Genomic DNA, 16263 nt, shown 5'->3' with positions numbered 1-16263 from the left:
GACAGAAATCCTCATTTCATCATCTCCGAGTTCATAGTGGAGAAAAAAACCTGAAAAACCTTCTCCAACAGTGGACACACGTCTTCTAAAGAACTGGGAAACCTCATTTTTTACCGTTAAGAACCTCAAACCAGAGGATTTAGGAGGAAAAACAACTTTTAAAGGACAGGAAACTTGTTTCAGGAAGACAAAGAACTTCTTCAACGACTGAAACAGGAGAAGAAACTTCATCTGAGTTCGCAGAGGAGGAAAATCCTGAAAAACCTTCTGTTAGAACTTCAACAGTGGACGCGCGTCCTCTAAAGAACTTGAGAAGTTCTCAGGACTCGTTTGATTTAGGAGGAAGAACTACTTTTAAAGCAGAGGAGAAACATCTTCCAAAGAGCAAAAAACCTCCTCCTAACATCTGAAACAGGAGGATTGAGGAGGTGGAGCTTCTCCTGAGGAGGACCCAGACCCTCTGAGACCCTCTGAGGAGCAGTTGGTTCTCACAGGTTTCCTCCCAGACATGAGGAGTGTGTTCTCCGTGGAGTGGTTGGCTCAGAGCAGTCAGACCTCCATCACTACCTCCACTACTCCCAGTATGAGCTCCCACAGCCCCCCTGCTTCATACTGGGCCCAGAAGCCCCAGGAACCATGTGACCAGGACCGAGATGGGACCAGGAACCAGAGCTACCAGCAGGAGCCCCCCAACCAAGGTACACACCTTAATATACACACACCAAGGTACACACCTAAATAACACACACATGTACACACACACACCAAGGTACACACCTAAATAACACACACACGCACACACACACACCAAGGTACACACCTTAATATACACACACTAAGGTACACACCTAAATAACACACACACACACCAAGTTACACACTTAAATAACACGCACACGTACACACACACACCAAGGTACACACCTAAATAACACACACACGCACACACACACACCAAGGTACACGCCTAAATAACACACACACGTACACGCACACACCAAGGTACACACCTAAATAACACACACACGCACACACACACACCAAGGTACACGCCTAAATAACACACACACGTACACGCACACACCAAGGTACACACCTAAATAACACACACACACACCAAGTTACACACTTAAATAACACGCACACATACACACACACACCAAGGTACACACTTAAATAACACACACGTACACACACACACCAAGGTACACACTTAAATAACACACACACACGTACACACTTTAGATTTACAGAAAATGTGACAACACGTTTGTTTGGTTTCAAATATTTTGAAAAAAAATATTATTTACATTTCATAATCAAATATTATTGTGTGTGACCCTGAAAGTGTGAATGATTTATTCCCTTATTTTATTTAACTTTGTTTCATTTTATTTATTTATTTTGTTTATTTCTATCTCATAATAAGTGGACAGCCAATAATAACCTGTTTAACTGTAAAGGTAAAATAATAAATCAATCAATCAATCAATGGATAAATAAATCAATTTATAAATCAATGGATAATTAAAAAAAATACCTAAAGTAAAAAAATGAATCGATAAATAAATCAATGGGTAAATAAATAGAGAAATAAAAAAATGATAAATCAATTAACAGTTAAATAAATAAAAATATGAATATAAAATAAGTGAATAGATAAATAAATAAATGAATAGATAATGAATCAATTGGTAAATAATAAATAAATAATAGATAAATAAATGGATGGGGAAGGACGTTAGTGGAATTTACTGCATGAATCATTCTGACAATCAGAGGGTTAAAATAACATTTATCTCTGGTACACACACACACACACGTGTACACACACACACACACACACACACACACACAAACCCAGTTCTTTCCTTCTCTGTGTTCCAGGCACTGAGAGCAGCTTCAGTCCAGCTGAGGACACGTCAGACTACGACAGTGAGGAGAGACCCTCCACCTCCCCGTCCTCTCCGTCCCCCCGTCTGTCCCCTCAGGTGGCCGGGGGTCGGAGGTCACGGACGGCCTTCACGGCGGAGCAGATCTCCTGTTTGGAGGAAACGTTTAAGAAGAACGCGTACCTGGGAACGCAGGATAAAGCTGAGCTGTGCAGGAAACTCAACCTGTCTGACAAACAGGTGAAGACACGCACACAGATAGATACACACATACACACACACACATAGATATACACACACACACAGATAGACACACACACACACATACACATACACACACGTAGATACACACACGTAGATATACACACACACACAGAGATATACACACACAGATATACATACATAGATAGACACACACAGATATACATACATAGACACACACATACACACACATAGATATATACACACAGATATACGTACATAGACACACACATACACACACATAGATATACACACACACAGATATACACACACACGGATACACACACACACATAGACATACACACACACGGATACACACACACAGATATACATACAAAGATAGACACACACATACACACACATAGATATATACACACACAGATATACATACATAGACGCACACATACACACACATAGATATATATACACACACACACACAGATATACACACACAGATATACACATATACACACACAATATACACGCACGGGCACAGATGTGGACAGATATATACACACACACAGATTTACACACACACAGATATATATATACACACACACACAAACCGAGATGTACACACACACACACAATATACACACACAGGCACAGATGTAGACACACACACACTTTTGTTCCTTATTTTCTCAGCCTATTTTGTATTTATTTCTTTAGTTTACAAATCTTTATTTATGTATTTATTACTACCTTTTGTACGGTTTGTTAAATATTTATTTTTTTATTTGACATGAAATTATAAATTAATAGTTTAAATTTCCAGTTCCAGTAGTCTGGAGTATTTTTGGTTGCACTTCCTCCCATCACCACAAATTATCATTGTTTTCCATTAGGAGTAGGGGGGCGCTGTTGAGCTCCCATTAGCTCAGATCTAAACATATGACCAAAGAGTGAGAATGTTGGGGTCAGAACTGAGATAGGGCGTGTAAGGCAGTGGCACACCGGTCCCGCTCTACTCGTACCTCCCTCCTCTCTATGCCTCCGAGTGAGATGCCCTTAACTTCAGGTGTGGGGGAGAAGGTGGAGGAGAGGACCACACCACCATCACCTGTCAGCGACATGCAGGACGCACTGGATCCACTAGTGACCGTACCGTAACACAGCTTCTCATTTAAAAACGCTTTCTGAGTTCTGGATTTCAGTGGAGAGTGACTATCCAACGCTATCCGGGCCCTGCTGGACGCACTGAGGCCGTTTGGTTCTACATCTGTGTGAATAGACTTTCTCAGCAATGACATATACATTAAAAATAAGAAAATATCTAGAGATACGTTAAATGTAGCCGTAGCCCCTGGGACTATAGCTACGACTGATGACGTTAACCGGACCTTTCCTAAATAAGCGTAATGTGCCTGTGTCAGGATGGACGAGTGGTCTAAGGCGCCTGACTCAAGGATTCTTCCTTTCGCTGTCGTGGGTTTGAATCCCGCTTTTGACACGTATTTTTTCATTTTAACATATTTAACACGACAAATTCCACCTTTAAGAATACATGTACGACAAAAATAAACATTTTAGGGTATTTCCTGGGTTAGAGTTAAAATAAAAGGGTTAGCTTGGTAGCTAAAAATAAATATGAGCTAAAATACAACTAACAGAACTTTAAGTCACATGGTGCACCTATCACGTGACCTAAACTGGCCAATGAGGGGCGTTGCGTATGAATAGAGTGGCATTCTATAGATACGATTAACGTATCCATAGCCACGGCCTAAAAATAGATACAGATCACGTCTTAACGTGGAAGATGGTCTCTGAGTAGCCGTCTCTATAAGCAAACCCAGGCCACGGGTTGAGAACCACTGCTTTAGGAGCATCTGCTGTGGTTGATCAGATGTTGTTTATTGATTGTTTGTTTTTTAGTAAATATGTATTTTTTTATTTGTTTATTGATGTTTGTTTATTGTGTATTTTTCCTACTGTTTGATGATTATTTAGTGGTTTATTGATGATTTGTTTGTTTATTGTTTCCTGGCTCAGGTCAGGAACTGGTTCCAGAACCGTAGGATGAAGATGAAGCGTTCGGTCCAGGACGCTCTGGCTCACGTGTGTCAGGCGTCTCCGTTCCTGCGTTACGCCGACGTTCCCACGTTCCCTCCTCTACCTCATCCTCCTCCGTACGTGCACGCTCACACTCTGCAGCTCGCCCCCACTCTCCCCTCTCTGCACACGGACCAGTACTCCCAATATTACCAGTACGGAGCAGTGATGCCACCAGCATCCGCACATTATTACCCTCAGTACTACTGAACGTTCACTGGGAAACGATATGTTGGATTGTTGAACCAGCTACTGGTGAATTACTGCCACCTGCTGGTTAAACTGGTTCCAACACGCTTTGAGTGCAGAAAAGGCAGCCTTTTATTTTGAAAATCTGTAAATAATCGCGTCACCGTTTGTGCCTCCAAGCTTGAATCCTTCAGGGTGCTGTGCAATAATGTGGATTTTCATCAAGCTTTTATTGTGAAAGGAAATGAATTAATTTGTTTAACCTGTTGTTTCATTGTTTGAATTATTTCTGCCTGTTTTCTGGTCCTGTGGTGCAGTTTTTAGGAGATGTTTTCATCATTATCATCACCTGCTAAATATTTAGTTTGAACTTAAACTATTTAAAAAAAAAAAAAAAAAGGTTTCCCCGTGTTTTTTTGTATAATTTCTGCTTTGTTTTTTGTTCACTGTTTAAATTCTGGAAAAATGTGAAAGGAAATTCATTAATTTGAGTAAATGTTCCATCTTAAACCTGCTGATAATTCTCATAATACATATCGTTGTAATTTCTGCTTGTTTTCCATTCCTATGGTGCAGTTTTTAGGAACTGTTTTCCTCTTCATCATCATCATCTGTTAAACAATTGTTTGAACTTTTTTAATCTTTCCCTGTGTTGGTTTTCTAAAATATTTCTGCTTTATTTTTTATTTTTATTTTTAAGTGTGAGAATACAAATGGGTTTTTTTTTTACTGATTTTTAGTCTCAAATTGAATTGTAATGAGTGATTTATTTTTTGTTTTGTTATAACAGTTGAGAAAAGCTTATTTAACATTGGAAACACATGGGGCGCCCTCTGGTGGCTGTTAGTGTCACAACAGTCACGGTTTACTGTGAAGCCAAAAAAAACGTGATTTTTGGAGGAATTTTTTGTGATTTGTTTTCACTTTTTGGAAACGTTTAACAATGTTTCCATTTTAACAAACAATAACAAGAAAAGTTCTGAAAAACATTGAAAAAGTGCCTATTTGTGATTTAAATATGTCATTTATGTGTTTATCTTTTCAGCTGGACTGAATGTGACTTTGTAATATCTACGAGAGTTTGATCTTTTTTTTTTGTTCTAGTGCCTCCAACTGGCATGTTTTGGTACTGCAGTTCCAATTTTTTGTTCTGCCTTTTATTTATTTACTTTTCCGTGCATGTGTGACAGGTTTTGGTTGTTTTTTACTTTTATCTGATGATTGTTGACAGTGAAGTGTTTTTCCCACGCTCAGATTTGTAAACAGTGTGTTTTCATCCTGCATTCTTGCTGCTAATAAATTAATTCAGTTGTTTTTAGTTACATCTTTGTCGCTTCTTTACTTTTCAAAATAAAACACATTCAATTATATCCATACATTGTCCTCAAACCAGCAACAATTTCTTCAGCCAAATCGGTATGATTTATACTTAAGCCCCTCCCACTTTCTTTCAGTCCTCAGCGATTAATACGTCAATAAATAATAAAAAATTTAATCAATCCTATGTAGCCCCGCCCCTTTAACCTTTGACTCTGGACCCTTCACAGTCAGTGTTGCTACATGCTAAGCTAACCAAACATGTGGGACTGGTCGCTACGTGCTAAACTAAACGGACTGGTCGCTACATGCTAAACTAACCAATTATATTGGACTGGTCGCTACACCCTAAAGTAACCTATCCTGTCGAACTAGTCGCTACTTGCTAAACTAACCAACCATGTGGGACTGGTTGCTACGTGCTAAGCTAACCCAAATATGTGGGACTGGTTGCTACGTGCTAAGCTAACCTAAATATGTGGGACTGGTCGCTACGTGCTAAGCTAACCTAAACATGTGGGCCTGGTTGCTACGTGCTAAGCTAACCCAAATATGTGGGACTGGTCGCTACATGCTAAACTAACCCAAACATGTGAGATTAGTCGATATTTGCTAAGCTAACCCAAATATGTGGGACTGGTCGCTACATGCTAAACTAACCCAAACATGTGAGATTGGTTGATATTTGCTAAGCAAACTAAACATGTGGGACTGGTCACTACGTGCTAAGCTAACCAAAACATGTGAGACTGGTCACTACATGCTAAGCTACCCTAAACATGTGGGATTAGTTGCTACATGCTAAGCTAACCCAAACATGTGTACTGTTTTCTGGTTTAGAGTTCCTCAGAGGAAAAAGCACATTTACAAAAACAAGAATTTACAACTTGATTCAAAAACACACCAAAAACATTGTATGTCCTAATGTCCTAATACAAATAAATAAATACATAAAATGAAATAAATAAAATGAAATTTTAGTTTGTTTTGAAAATTTACAGTTATTAGTAATTTTTTGAATGTTTTTGGATTAATTTAAATGATTATTGGATTAATTATTATTGGATTAATATTGTATTTGTATTTGATTATTATTGGACTGTTAGTGGAATTGTGTTGGATTAACTTTGTATTATTATTGGATTTAAATTGGAAATGGATTAGATTGTCATTGGATTAATATTGGATTATGAAGGTATTTGTATTGGATGAAATGTTGGATGTCGCAACATGTTTTTGGTGTTAAAATAAACAAATAAAATAGATTCATTTGCGTATATTTAAATGCAGCTGTTGAAGAACAACTTTCAGGTTTTACCAGGTGTGTTTCAGAGCAAGCCTGGAGGTGAGAGTCCAGCTCTGTGTGTGCGTGTGTGTGTGTAGGTGTGTGTGAGTGCGTGTGTTGGTGTGTGCGTGTGTGTTTAAGTGCGTGTGTGTAGGTGTGTTGGTGTGTGCGTGTGTGTTTAAGTGCGTGTGTGTAGGTGTGTTGGTGTGTGTGTGTGTGTGTGTCAGAGCTGCAGTTGGTGCAGAGATGAGCGGATGTGTTGGAGATCTGAGCACCAAACAGGCCCAAACTCTGACTGAGGTAAACACACATAAAGAAAACAACTTGTGCGTGTGTAAGTGTGTGTGTGTGTGTGTGTGTGTGTGTGTGTGTGTGTGTTCCAGCAGCTGCACAAATTCCCTCCTAAAGTGTGTCAGAGGCTGTGAAATGCATGGAGTGACTGAGAAATGTGTTTGTTTCACACTTTTTTGTGCAACATGTGGTTTGTTTTAGTCTAAAAGTCTGTAATTTATCCTTTAATAAATAAAAATAAACCCTTTATTTCCTCAGAAGTAAAGCGACGTCAGTGACAGCTTTAAATATTAAAAACATCAGTTAATATTTGATAAAAGTCAATATTTGGATTTGTTCTGTGAGGCTCTATAACACGTGTATGTAGCTGTGACTGTGTGTGTGTGCGTGTGCGTGTGTGTGTGTGTGTGTGAGAACAAAGAGACTGAAAATGTGTGCATTTAAAGTTGTAAAGCTTCAGGTCAGGTTTTCTTTGAAAGGTTTTAAAATGTAAATCGTTGTTGCTCACCTGATATTCAGTGTAATGTCTATATTTATGATGTTTTATGAACAGTTTTCTGCTCTCAGAGGCTCAAACTACACACGTTATATGTCTGTGCTGCTGATGTTTGGTGTGTTTTAGTTTCGGCAGAGAATCGATGACCTTCTCTCTGAACTTCCTGCTCAGCACGACCACTTCCTGCTCCGCTGGCTCAGAGGTTAGTGTCACTCAAGTTATATGTGTTATAACAAAAATACAACACACACACACACACACGCACACACACGGAAAATACACCTCAAAGATAGAAAACTATTTTCCCTCCAAATTTCTTAGAGGGCTGCACAGACTTTAACAAGAAAGCATCTACAGTATTATTCATACATCTATGACCAAGGACAGGAACATGTCTATTCTGTATATGTCTGACAAAGGGCAGGAACAGATCTATCCTTTAAATGTCTGTAACAAACAACAGAAACAGACCTAATCTTTATACATATATAACAAAGGACAGGAACAGATCTATTCCTATACGTCTATGAGAAAGAACAGGAAAAGATCTATTTTTTATACATCTGTGACAAAGGATTGGAACAGATTTATTCTTTATACGTCTGTGATGAAGGACTGGAACAAGACAGACAGTTGTCTGGATTGTTGTGTGAAGGCGGAGCTTGTTGTTGCTAGGTGACGCTCGGGGAGGCGGAGGGTTGACTGTATCGATTGTGTTTGAGTTCATCGACTGATGAACGTCCAAAGGTCGAGGCTTTGACCTTTGACCTCAGTGTGTGTTCTTTAAACATAAAGTCTGTCAACAGACCGACACGTACATCTGTTACATCAGCAGATATACATATATATATAATGTTATTATTAATATAATATTACTATAATTATTAACCTGCGTGTTTGTGTGTATTTATGTTGTCTTTTACCCAATCTTTGGTTTATTGACATCCCCTCGTTATTCATTTATTTATTTATTTATTGTATATTATTGTGTATGTTTTTGCTGATTTAAATCTCGCGTCTGAAGTTTGACCTTTTTTGTAATTTTTTTGCAGCTCGAGGCTTCAACGTGAACAAAGCTGAACTTATGATCAGGAAGGTGAGTTCACATTAAAATGATTTCATCCACTTTAGACTGAAATTTAACACAATTCATCACTTTTATCCGTTTCAATCACGGAATGTTGTACAACATTTAAATTCAACCCAAACTAAAGTCAATATCGGTGAGCACACTAGTCATACTCAACCGTCCCATGATGCATTGTGAGTGGAACGTAAAAAATGGTCCTGGGACCAGCTTCAAGCTAAAAATCCCCTTTTCAAAATAAAAGCATCCCTTCTTGCCTTCCATTAGTTTTTTTTAACGCTTTTGTGAGCAATGTTTTAGTTTTGAAGTTAACAGGAAGTGGTCTACGTGGGTTTTACGGATGAAATGAGCACATGTTGATATTCTACTTGGTCACTTTCTCACTTCAAATGTTTTCAGAACTTTCAAAGTAAAGGTAGAGAATCAACAGAGATATTTAACCTCAGTGTGATTCAAGTTTTTGTCGTTGTAGCTTCTAAATGCATCTTGGGAAACTTGTAAGTATACTTCAGTGGGAACGCTCATCAACCTAATCATATTTATAGTATATACTAGACAGTATATACTTATTGAGTGTGTAGTGTTAGTAAGTAAGTAATGTTTTATTTATATTACACCTTTCACACACAGGTCACAAAGTGCTTTACATATTAGCTCACATTCACACACCAATGAGACAGAGCTGCCATGCAAGGCACTAGTCGGGATTGAACCCCCAACCTCTCGATCTAAGGACGACCCCTCGACCACATGACATACAACACAGCCTTCGCCCTTCAAACAAACACAATGTAGAACCGTTAGATAATCAGAGCAGCTTAAACTGGTTTTTTTATGACCAACATGTGGCCCAACGTTACATCCCATGCTAACATGCTAACATGCTAACAGGCTAACACAGCTATTTTGTTTCATGTGCTTCTAAAGCTTTAATAATAAATGTTTTCTCTACATTTCAGCAAAAACATTAAATAAATACAAAACCTTGTTTAGTGTGTGAGTGTCAACAACAACATAAACAACAACAACATAAACAACAACAAAAACATAAACAACAACTGTGTGTGTGTGTGCCTGTGTGTGTGCGTGCGTGTGTGTGTGTGTGTGTGTGTGTTTTGTGCAGCACGTGGAGTTCAGAAAGAACATGAAGGTGGAAACCATCTTAACACACTGGAAACCTCCTGAGGTCAGAGTTTAAAATCACAAGTTTTTCAACCTTGGGGTCGTGACCCCATGTGGGGTCTTCCGGAATTCAATGAGGTTGCCTGAAATTTCTAAAAAAAAAAAAACGAATCATAATTCTTTGTCAAATTAAAACACAACACACTATGTGAAATAACTGTATTCTATCTTTTCACTTTAATATAAATAGAGTTTAAAAAAAACAACAACAAAAACTACAGTATAAAAATTTAATAATTCAATAGTTAACTGAACGATTAAATAATAAAAACGAGAAGTATGTTTTTGTAATTTTTAAAATAATCATATTTTTTTTCAAATTAAAAACCACACAATCTCTAACTGTATTCTAAACCTTTACTCAACTATATATATAAAAAAACAATATAAAGATATCTGAGCTGGCACATTTTGTCACTACATAATATCACAAACATGATCAAAAACTAATTGCAAAAAAAAAAAAAAAATCTCTGGGGTCGCCAGAAATTTGTGATATCAAAATGGGGTCACGACCCAAACTGGTTTAACTAATGTTAGCTTTGAGCTAATGCTTGTACGTTTTTAACATATTTATTCTGTTTGTTTATATTCAGCTTTGCATCAATTATTAGTGTGGATGGTATAGATATCGATTGTTGTTCCTCAGGTGATACAGAGGTATTTCTCTGGGGGGATGTTTGGTTACGACCGTGAGGGCAGTCCAGTGTGGTACGATGTGGTCGGTCCCTTAGACCCTAAAGGTTTGCTGCTGTCAGCGTCTAAACAAGACTTCATCAGGACCAAAGTCAGAGACTGTGAGACGCTGAGGACGGAGTGTCAGCGTCAGTCTGAGAAGGTGTGTGTGTGTGTGTGTGTGTGGGCGGGGGATATGGTTTACTCACATACGAATCTAATAATTATTAAAATATGTTTCATATTACCTGTCACTTCTATTGAGGATCATTTTACCATAAAAAAAATTAACATATTGGTATCAGACGCCAACTTTAATAATATTAATATCAATATTTTCATTGATTAGGAAACCTAACAAGGTAACCAAGGAAACTAATCAGATGATAGTTAATATTTTTACTGTATTTTACAGCTGATATAGGACATGCTAACAGAAAGCTAACATTTTATGGAGTTATTTATTAAAGGATCAGTAATTGTGACTAATTGTAATTGAACTTTAGTAATTGAGAACTTAATTATAATTGACTTTCAGTGGAAAAATAATAATTTTAATGTGAAAAAATGCTGGTCATCATAATCATAATCAAGTTGTACATTAACATGGATAACTGAAGACGTAATTATAATTGAAAAATGTAATTGACTCCACCCACACTGTGGGTGTACAGTATAATGATGTGTGGGTGTACAGTATAATGATGTGTGGGTGTACAGTATAATGATGTGTGGGTGTACAGTATAATGATGTGTGGGTGTACAGTATAATGATGTGTGGGTGTACAGTATAATGTGTGGGTGTCCCCTCATCGACCCTGTCCTTCTGTCTCCGTGTTGGACAGTTGGGTGAAAACATTGAATCCATCACTCTGATCTATGACTGTGAAGGACTGGGACTGAAACACATCTGGAAGCCGGCCATCGAGGCCTACGGAGAGGTGTGTCCACATCTGTCCCACATGTCTCACATCTGTCCAACACACAGTATGTCCAACATGTCTAAGGTCTCACCACATCAGTCCATTGTCTGTCCCACACGTGTCCTCTCGTCTGTCCCTGTAGATCCTCACCATGTTTGAAGACAACTATCCTGAAGGATTGAAGCGACTGTTTGTGATCAAAGGTGACTTTGTGGTCCTGTACTACAAAGCTGGATCAGTATATCCTGATATCTCTCCGTTAGCTTCACCTAACTAAACATTCTCTGTCAGAGAGCAGAGGGGTATTCCATAAAGCGGTTTATATTCAAACTCTGAGTATCTCATTCCTAAGCGAGGTATGTTCTTCTCTGAGTATGTTACCATGGCATCGTTGTCCGTGGACTAAACCTGGTCGCTGGCAGGTTTTATCGAAGAAACCCTGGGTTTCTACCTGGCTCCGCCCACCTGAACACCGTTTCTGAACACTTTAATGAACCTTAACACTTTTCTCTGAAACACATTAGTGACATCACACACCACAGACGTGTTCACATCATTACTAATGTTGTTGATCTGCATTAAAACATCTACTGACATCTGTAGTAAAGTTCCCTGAATACAAACCTGTGGATAATATAAAGGAGGAGATGATAATTTAAATAAATCCACTTTTAAGGCTCCATTGTTGTTTTATATTGTTAAATCTGTAAATCGCACATATTTGAAGGTATGATGGTGCAGTGAATTGTGACGTTGGTTTTGGAAGCGATAGGTCGCGGGTTCGCATCCTGCTTCAGTATTTTGAGATGACTCTGGTGACAATGTTACATTAAAAATCAATATACTGTAATTGATTCGATATCAAGCAGCAGTCTCTGTCTTTATATCCAGTGTAACAGGAGGACTCTCTATTGCAGACATCCTATGCTGCTGACACGCCTCCTCAGACACATTTTATTCATATTATTCACTGCTCGTCACGTCACTGAAGAGATAAAGTGATAGAGTGACCAAAAAGTGTGACTAATTACGGGTGATTCAAGACACTATAGTCACTGAAGACTGAACACACCTTTAGAACAGGCTCATATTCCTCAAACACTGGCTTATTTCACCATTAGGGTGAATAAATCACTCTCTTCCATTTGGTTGTCATGGCAGCTCGAGTCATCTCTGATCCATTGATTGATGGCTTTTTATCGCGTGCGTGCACGTCAATAACCCAAGGTTTACATACTCAGGGTTGATTGACCCACTTCATACCAGCTGTAATGGAATCTGATACCCAGAGTTTCCCATCGCTGGGTATGTTGACCCAGAGTTTATGGATAGACTCAGAGTTTGTTAACCCTCCTTTATGGAATACACCTCAGCTGTACTATGAAGCAGGATATAAACATGTTCATTTAAGTATTCACTTCCTAAGTTACCATGGTGATTTAGCCTGGTAAGACATTAGCCAGCATTGTAGTACAGGACACAACCGTTTAAATCCAGGAAATTAGCACAATATGAGGAAATCCAGCTTTGTAGTATAAGCCCTGTTTTTCTTGTTTTGTTGTTTATTTATGTGTTTATTCCATTCCTTAGCTCCTAAGATATTTCCAATGGCGTACAACCTGATCAAACACTTCATGTGTGAGGAGACACGACAGAAGATCCAGATCTTAGGAAGTAAGAACCAGTTTCTTGGTGTCGTTTTGTGTGTTTCAGTGGTTTTGTGTATTTTTGTTTTCCTTTTGATTGTTGTCGGACATTCCATGTTTGTGTTGTTTCCCGTTGCCTGGGCCTGATGACATGCATGTCGTCTTCTGACATCTGCAGGCGACTGGCAGGAAGTGCTGCGCACATTCATAGACGTGGATCAACTTCCTGTTTACTACGGAGGAACCAGAACCGACCCGGACGGAGATCCTCGATGTCGGACTGCAGTGAGTGCGGCACACATTTAACACTGTTGTTGTTAGTTGTTTATCTGTTATTAGGGGCCTGTACAGCACACACAGAATAAATCCCGGAAGTTTGCGCGATAAGAGGAAATCCAGCTTTGTAGTACAGGCCCCAACGGTCATCAATTATCTGCCTGTGTTTTCTGCAGCAATGGTGTTGTTTTTGGTCTGAATTTTGGATTTTAATTCTTCATATTTTTAAAGAATTATCCCTCATTTGAGACGTAAGTTGCTCTACACCAGTATTTCTCCGTGTTTGTGATTGGTCTAAAATCACCTGTCTAAGGCTACGTTCACAAAGAGAGACAAACATTTTGTTTTGGCTTTTTGTGGTGCTGATTTGCTCTTAAACACAAACCATTTATGATACGAACCTTCAAGCTTTGACCTAACCCCAACGGAGCAAAACTGAAACCGACATGCATTAGGTATTCATATCCATGCCCGACCAAAAACAGACAGTTAAAACTTAATTTGCTGTAGCTGCAGCGCTGCGCTCACTGCTTCAGCTGCTGCTATAAAGTGACATCAACGTATCAAACACGCGTTAAATCAGCTTTGACAGTTCACTCTGCGGTTGCATTGAAAAAAATCTGATCTGTATCTGATTCAGGACTACATATGAAATTGTTCTAAATTTTATTTGAAAAATTCAGATTTGGGTCAGATTTGAGTGTAAAAAATCAGATCTGGTCACTTGTCTTGACCCCCCAAAAATTGAATATGAGCCACTTTTTCCTGCAGTGTGAATGCAGCCTTAGTGAACATGTTGATATCCTGCTTCATAGTACAGCTGCTCTCTGACAGAATGTTCGATTAGGTGAAGCTAACGGAGAGATATCAGGATATACTTATACACACTGGAATGACATTGTTTTTTGTTGTTGTTGTTGTGTACAGATAAACTGCGGTGGTCAGGTTCCTCCTTCCTACTACGTCCGGGACTCGGTAAAGGTTGAGTACGAGCACAGCGTCACCGTTAGCCGTGGTTCACAGGTTCAGCTACAGTTTGACGTCCCTGTGGCTGGAGCCATCCTCAGGTTCAGATGCAGCAGCTCAGCTCTAAGCGCGGTTTACAGGTTCTCACCGAGTGTGTGTGTGTGTGTGTGTCAGGTGGCAGTTTGCCAGCGAAGGCGCAGACATTGGCTTCGGCGTGTTCAGACGAACCAAAGCAGCCGGTGATCAGAAGTTGGAGGAGATGTTGCAGGTTCTCCCAAACGAGCGCTACAACGCTCACCTGGTACCTGAAGATGGAAGCATCACCTGCACCGAGCCAGGAGTGTGTGAGTGTCAACAACAACATCAACAACAAAAACGTAAACAACAATAACATAAACAACAACTGTGTGTGTGTGTGTGTGTGTGCGCGCGTACAGACGTGTTGTGTTTTGATAACAGCTACAGTTTTCTTCATTCGAAGAAGTTGAGCTACAATGCTGAAGTTCTTCCTCCTTCAGACACGGACGGACTAAGTCTGTGAGAGAGGAAAAACTACAGACGGAGAGAGAAACAACTACAGGCAAACAGAGAAAAAACTTCTGAAGGAGAGAGAAACAACTACAGAACAACTACAGACGGAGAGAGAAACAACTACAGAACAACTACAGACGGAGAGAGAAACAACTACAGACGCAGAGAGAAACAACTACAGACGGAGAGAGAAACAACTACAGACGGAGAGAGAAACAACTACAGACGCAGAGAGAAACAACTACAGACGGAGAGAGAAACAACTACAGACGGAGAGAGAAACAACTACAGGCAAACAGAGAAAAAACTTCTGACGGAGAGAGAAACAACTACAGAACAACTACAGACGGAGAGAGAAACAACTACAGAACAACTACAGACGGAGAGAGAAACAACTACAGACGCAGAGAGAAACAACTACAGACGGAGAGAGAAACAACTACAGACGGAGAGAGAAACAACTACAGACGCAGAGAGAAACAACTACAGACGGAGAGAGAAACAACTACAGACGGAGAGAGAAACAACTACAGGCAAACAGAGAAAAAACTTCTGACGGAGAGAGAAACAACTACAGACGGAGAGAGAAACAACTACAGAACAACTACAGACGGAGAGAGAAACAACTACAGACGCAGAGAGAAACAACTACAGACGCAGAGAGAAACAACTACAGACACTAAACAGCTGTTGGCAATAGACAAACGGACCACGAAAGAAAATACAATCAAAACATAAAAACTAAACATACACAACATTTAATAAGGTGATAATAAAAAACATGATTTAATTTTTTTATTAACATGCAATGTTTATTTTTTTTTAATACATGTTTGATCAAATATATATATATAATGAAATACTTATGTAAGTGTATGTTTAATGTCGATAAAACACTTATTATATCAACATTTTGTTTAAATTTAATAATAATTGCTTTATTAGTATTCATTTATTTGTTTAGATTGACTGTGAATACAAATATCTTTTTTTACAGTAAAAGGTGGGCGGGGCTGTAGGGGGCGTGTTTGTTTACCTCCCCACCTGTCAATCAACGATGGCTGTTGCCTCCTCCAATAAGAATAAACAGTAATAATAACAAAAATGATATTAATGGTGAATAAAATGCTTAACAAAATACAACAGTTAACATAAAATATTTAATGTCAAAGATCATGATATATTTTTTGA

The 16263-nt window shown here is 38.9% G+C and overlaps 2 protein-coding genes across 3 annotated transcripts; both read left to right on the top strand.

The window, feature by feature from the left end:
* The first annotated feature begins 508 nt into the window (after window positions 1–508).
* ved (ventrally expressed dharma/bozozok antagonist) lies at window positions 509–4418 on the top strand. The gene is made up of 3 exons (XM_028463423.1): window positions 509–698; window positions 1888–2132; window positions 4149–4418. Exons 1-3 carry the CDS (start codon window positions 509–511, stop codon window positions 4416–4418), a joined length of 705 nt encoding a protein of 234 aa, XP_028319224.1.
* Window positions 4419–7208: 2790 nt separating this feature from the next.
* Window positions 7209–15981, top strand: LOC114473192 (SEC14-like protein 2). 2 transcript variants are annotated; one of them, XM_028462633.1, is made up of 13 exons: window positions 7209–7299; window positions 7913–7988; window positions 8839–8882; window positions 9997–10059; window positions 10705–10893; window positions 11576–11671; window positions 11796–11856; window positions 13244–13327; window positions 13478–13584; window positions 14503–14642; window positions 14716–14885; window positions 14979–15121; window positions 15210–15981. In XM_028462633.1, exons 1-12 carry the CDS (start codon window positions 7246–7248, stop codon window positions 15080–15082), a joined length of 1188 nt encoding a protein of 395 aa, XP_028318434.1. In that variant the 5' UTR covers window positions 7209–7245; the 3' UTR covers window positions 15083–15121; window positions 15210–15981. The 2 variants fall into 2 exon arrangements, with proteins under 2 accessions (XP_028318434.1, XP_028318433.1); XM_028462632.1 differs by having other exon boundaries at window positions 14979–15981.
* Window positions 15982–16263: the final 282 nt, after the last annotated feature.

Source organism: Gouania willdenowi, chromosome 12 (genome assembly GCF_900634775.1).
Source record: "Gouania willdenowi chromosome 12, fGouWil2.1, whole genome shotgun sequence".
NCBI classification, from domain to species: Eukaryota; Metazoa; Chordata; class Actinopteri; order Blenniiformes; family Gobiesocidae; genus Gouania; species Gouania willdenowi.
The sequence above is the reverse complement of the archived record's forward strand: the minus strand, read 5'-3'. Positions and strand labels throughout refer to the sequence as shown.

Coding starts and splice junctions, on each gene's coding strand:
- ved (XM_028463423.1), top strand. CDS start 509: ATGAGGAGTGTGTTCTCCGTGGAGTGGTTGGCTCAGAGCAGTCAGACC. Junction 699..1,887: donor GCAGGAGCCCCCCAACCAAG/GTACACACCTTA, acceptor TCTGTGTTCCAG/GCACTGAGAGCAGCTTCAGT. Junction 2,133..4,148: donor TCAACCTGTCTGACAAACAG/GTGAAGACACGC, acceptor TTCCTGGCTCAG/GTCAGGAACTGGTTCCAGAA.
- LOC114473192 (XM_028462633.1), top strand. CDS start 7,246: ATGAGCGGATGTGTTGGAGATCTGAGCACCAAACAGGCCCAAACTCTG. Junction 10,060..10,704: donor CACACTGGAAACCTCCTGAG/GTCAGAGTTTAA, acceptor GTTGTTCCTCAG/GTGATACAGAGGTATTTCTC. Junction 10,894..11,575: donor GTCAGCGTCAGTCTGAGAAG/GTGTGTGTGTGT, acceptor CGTGTTGGACAG/TTGGGTGAAAACATTGAATC.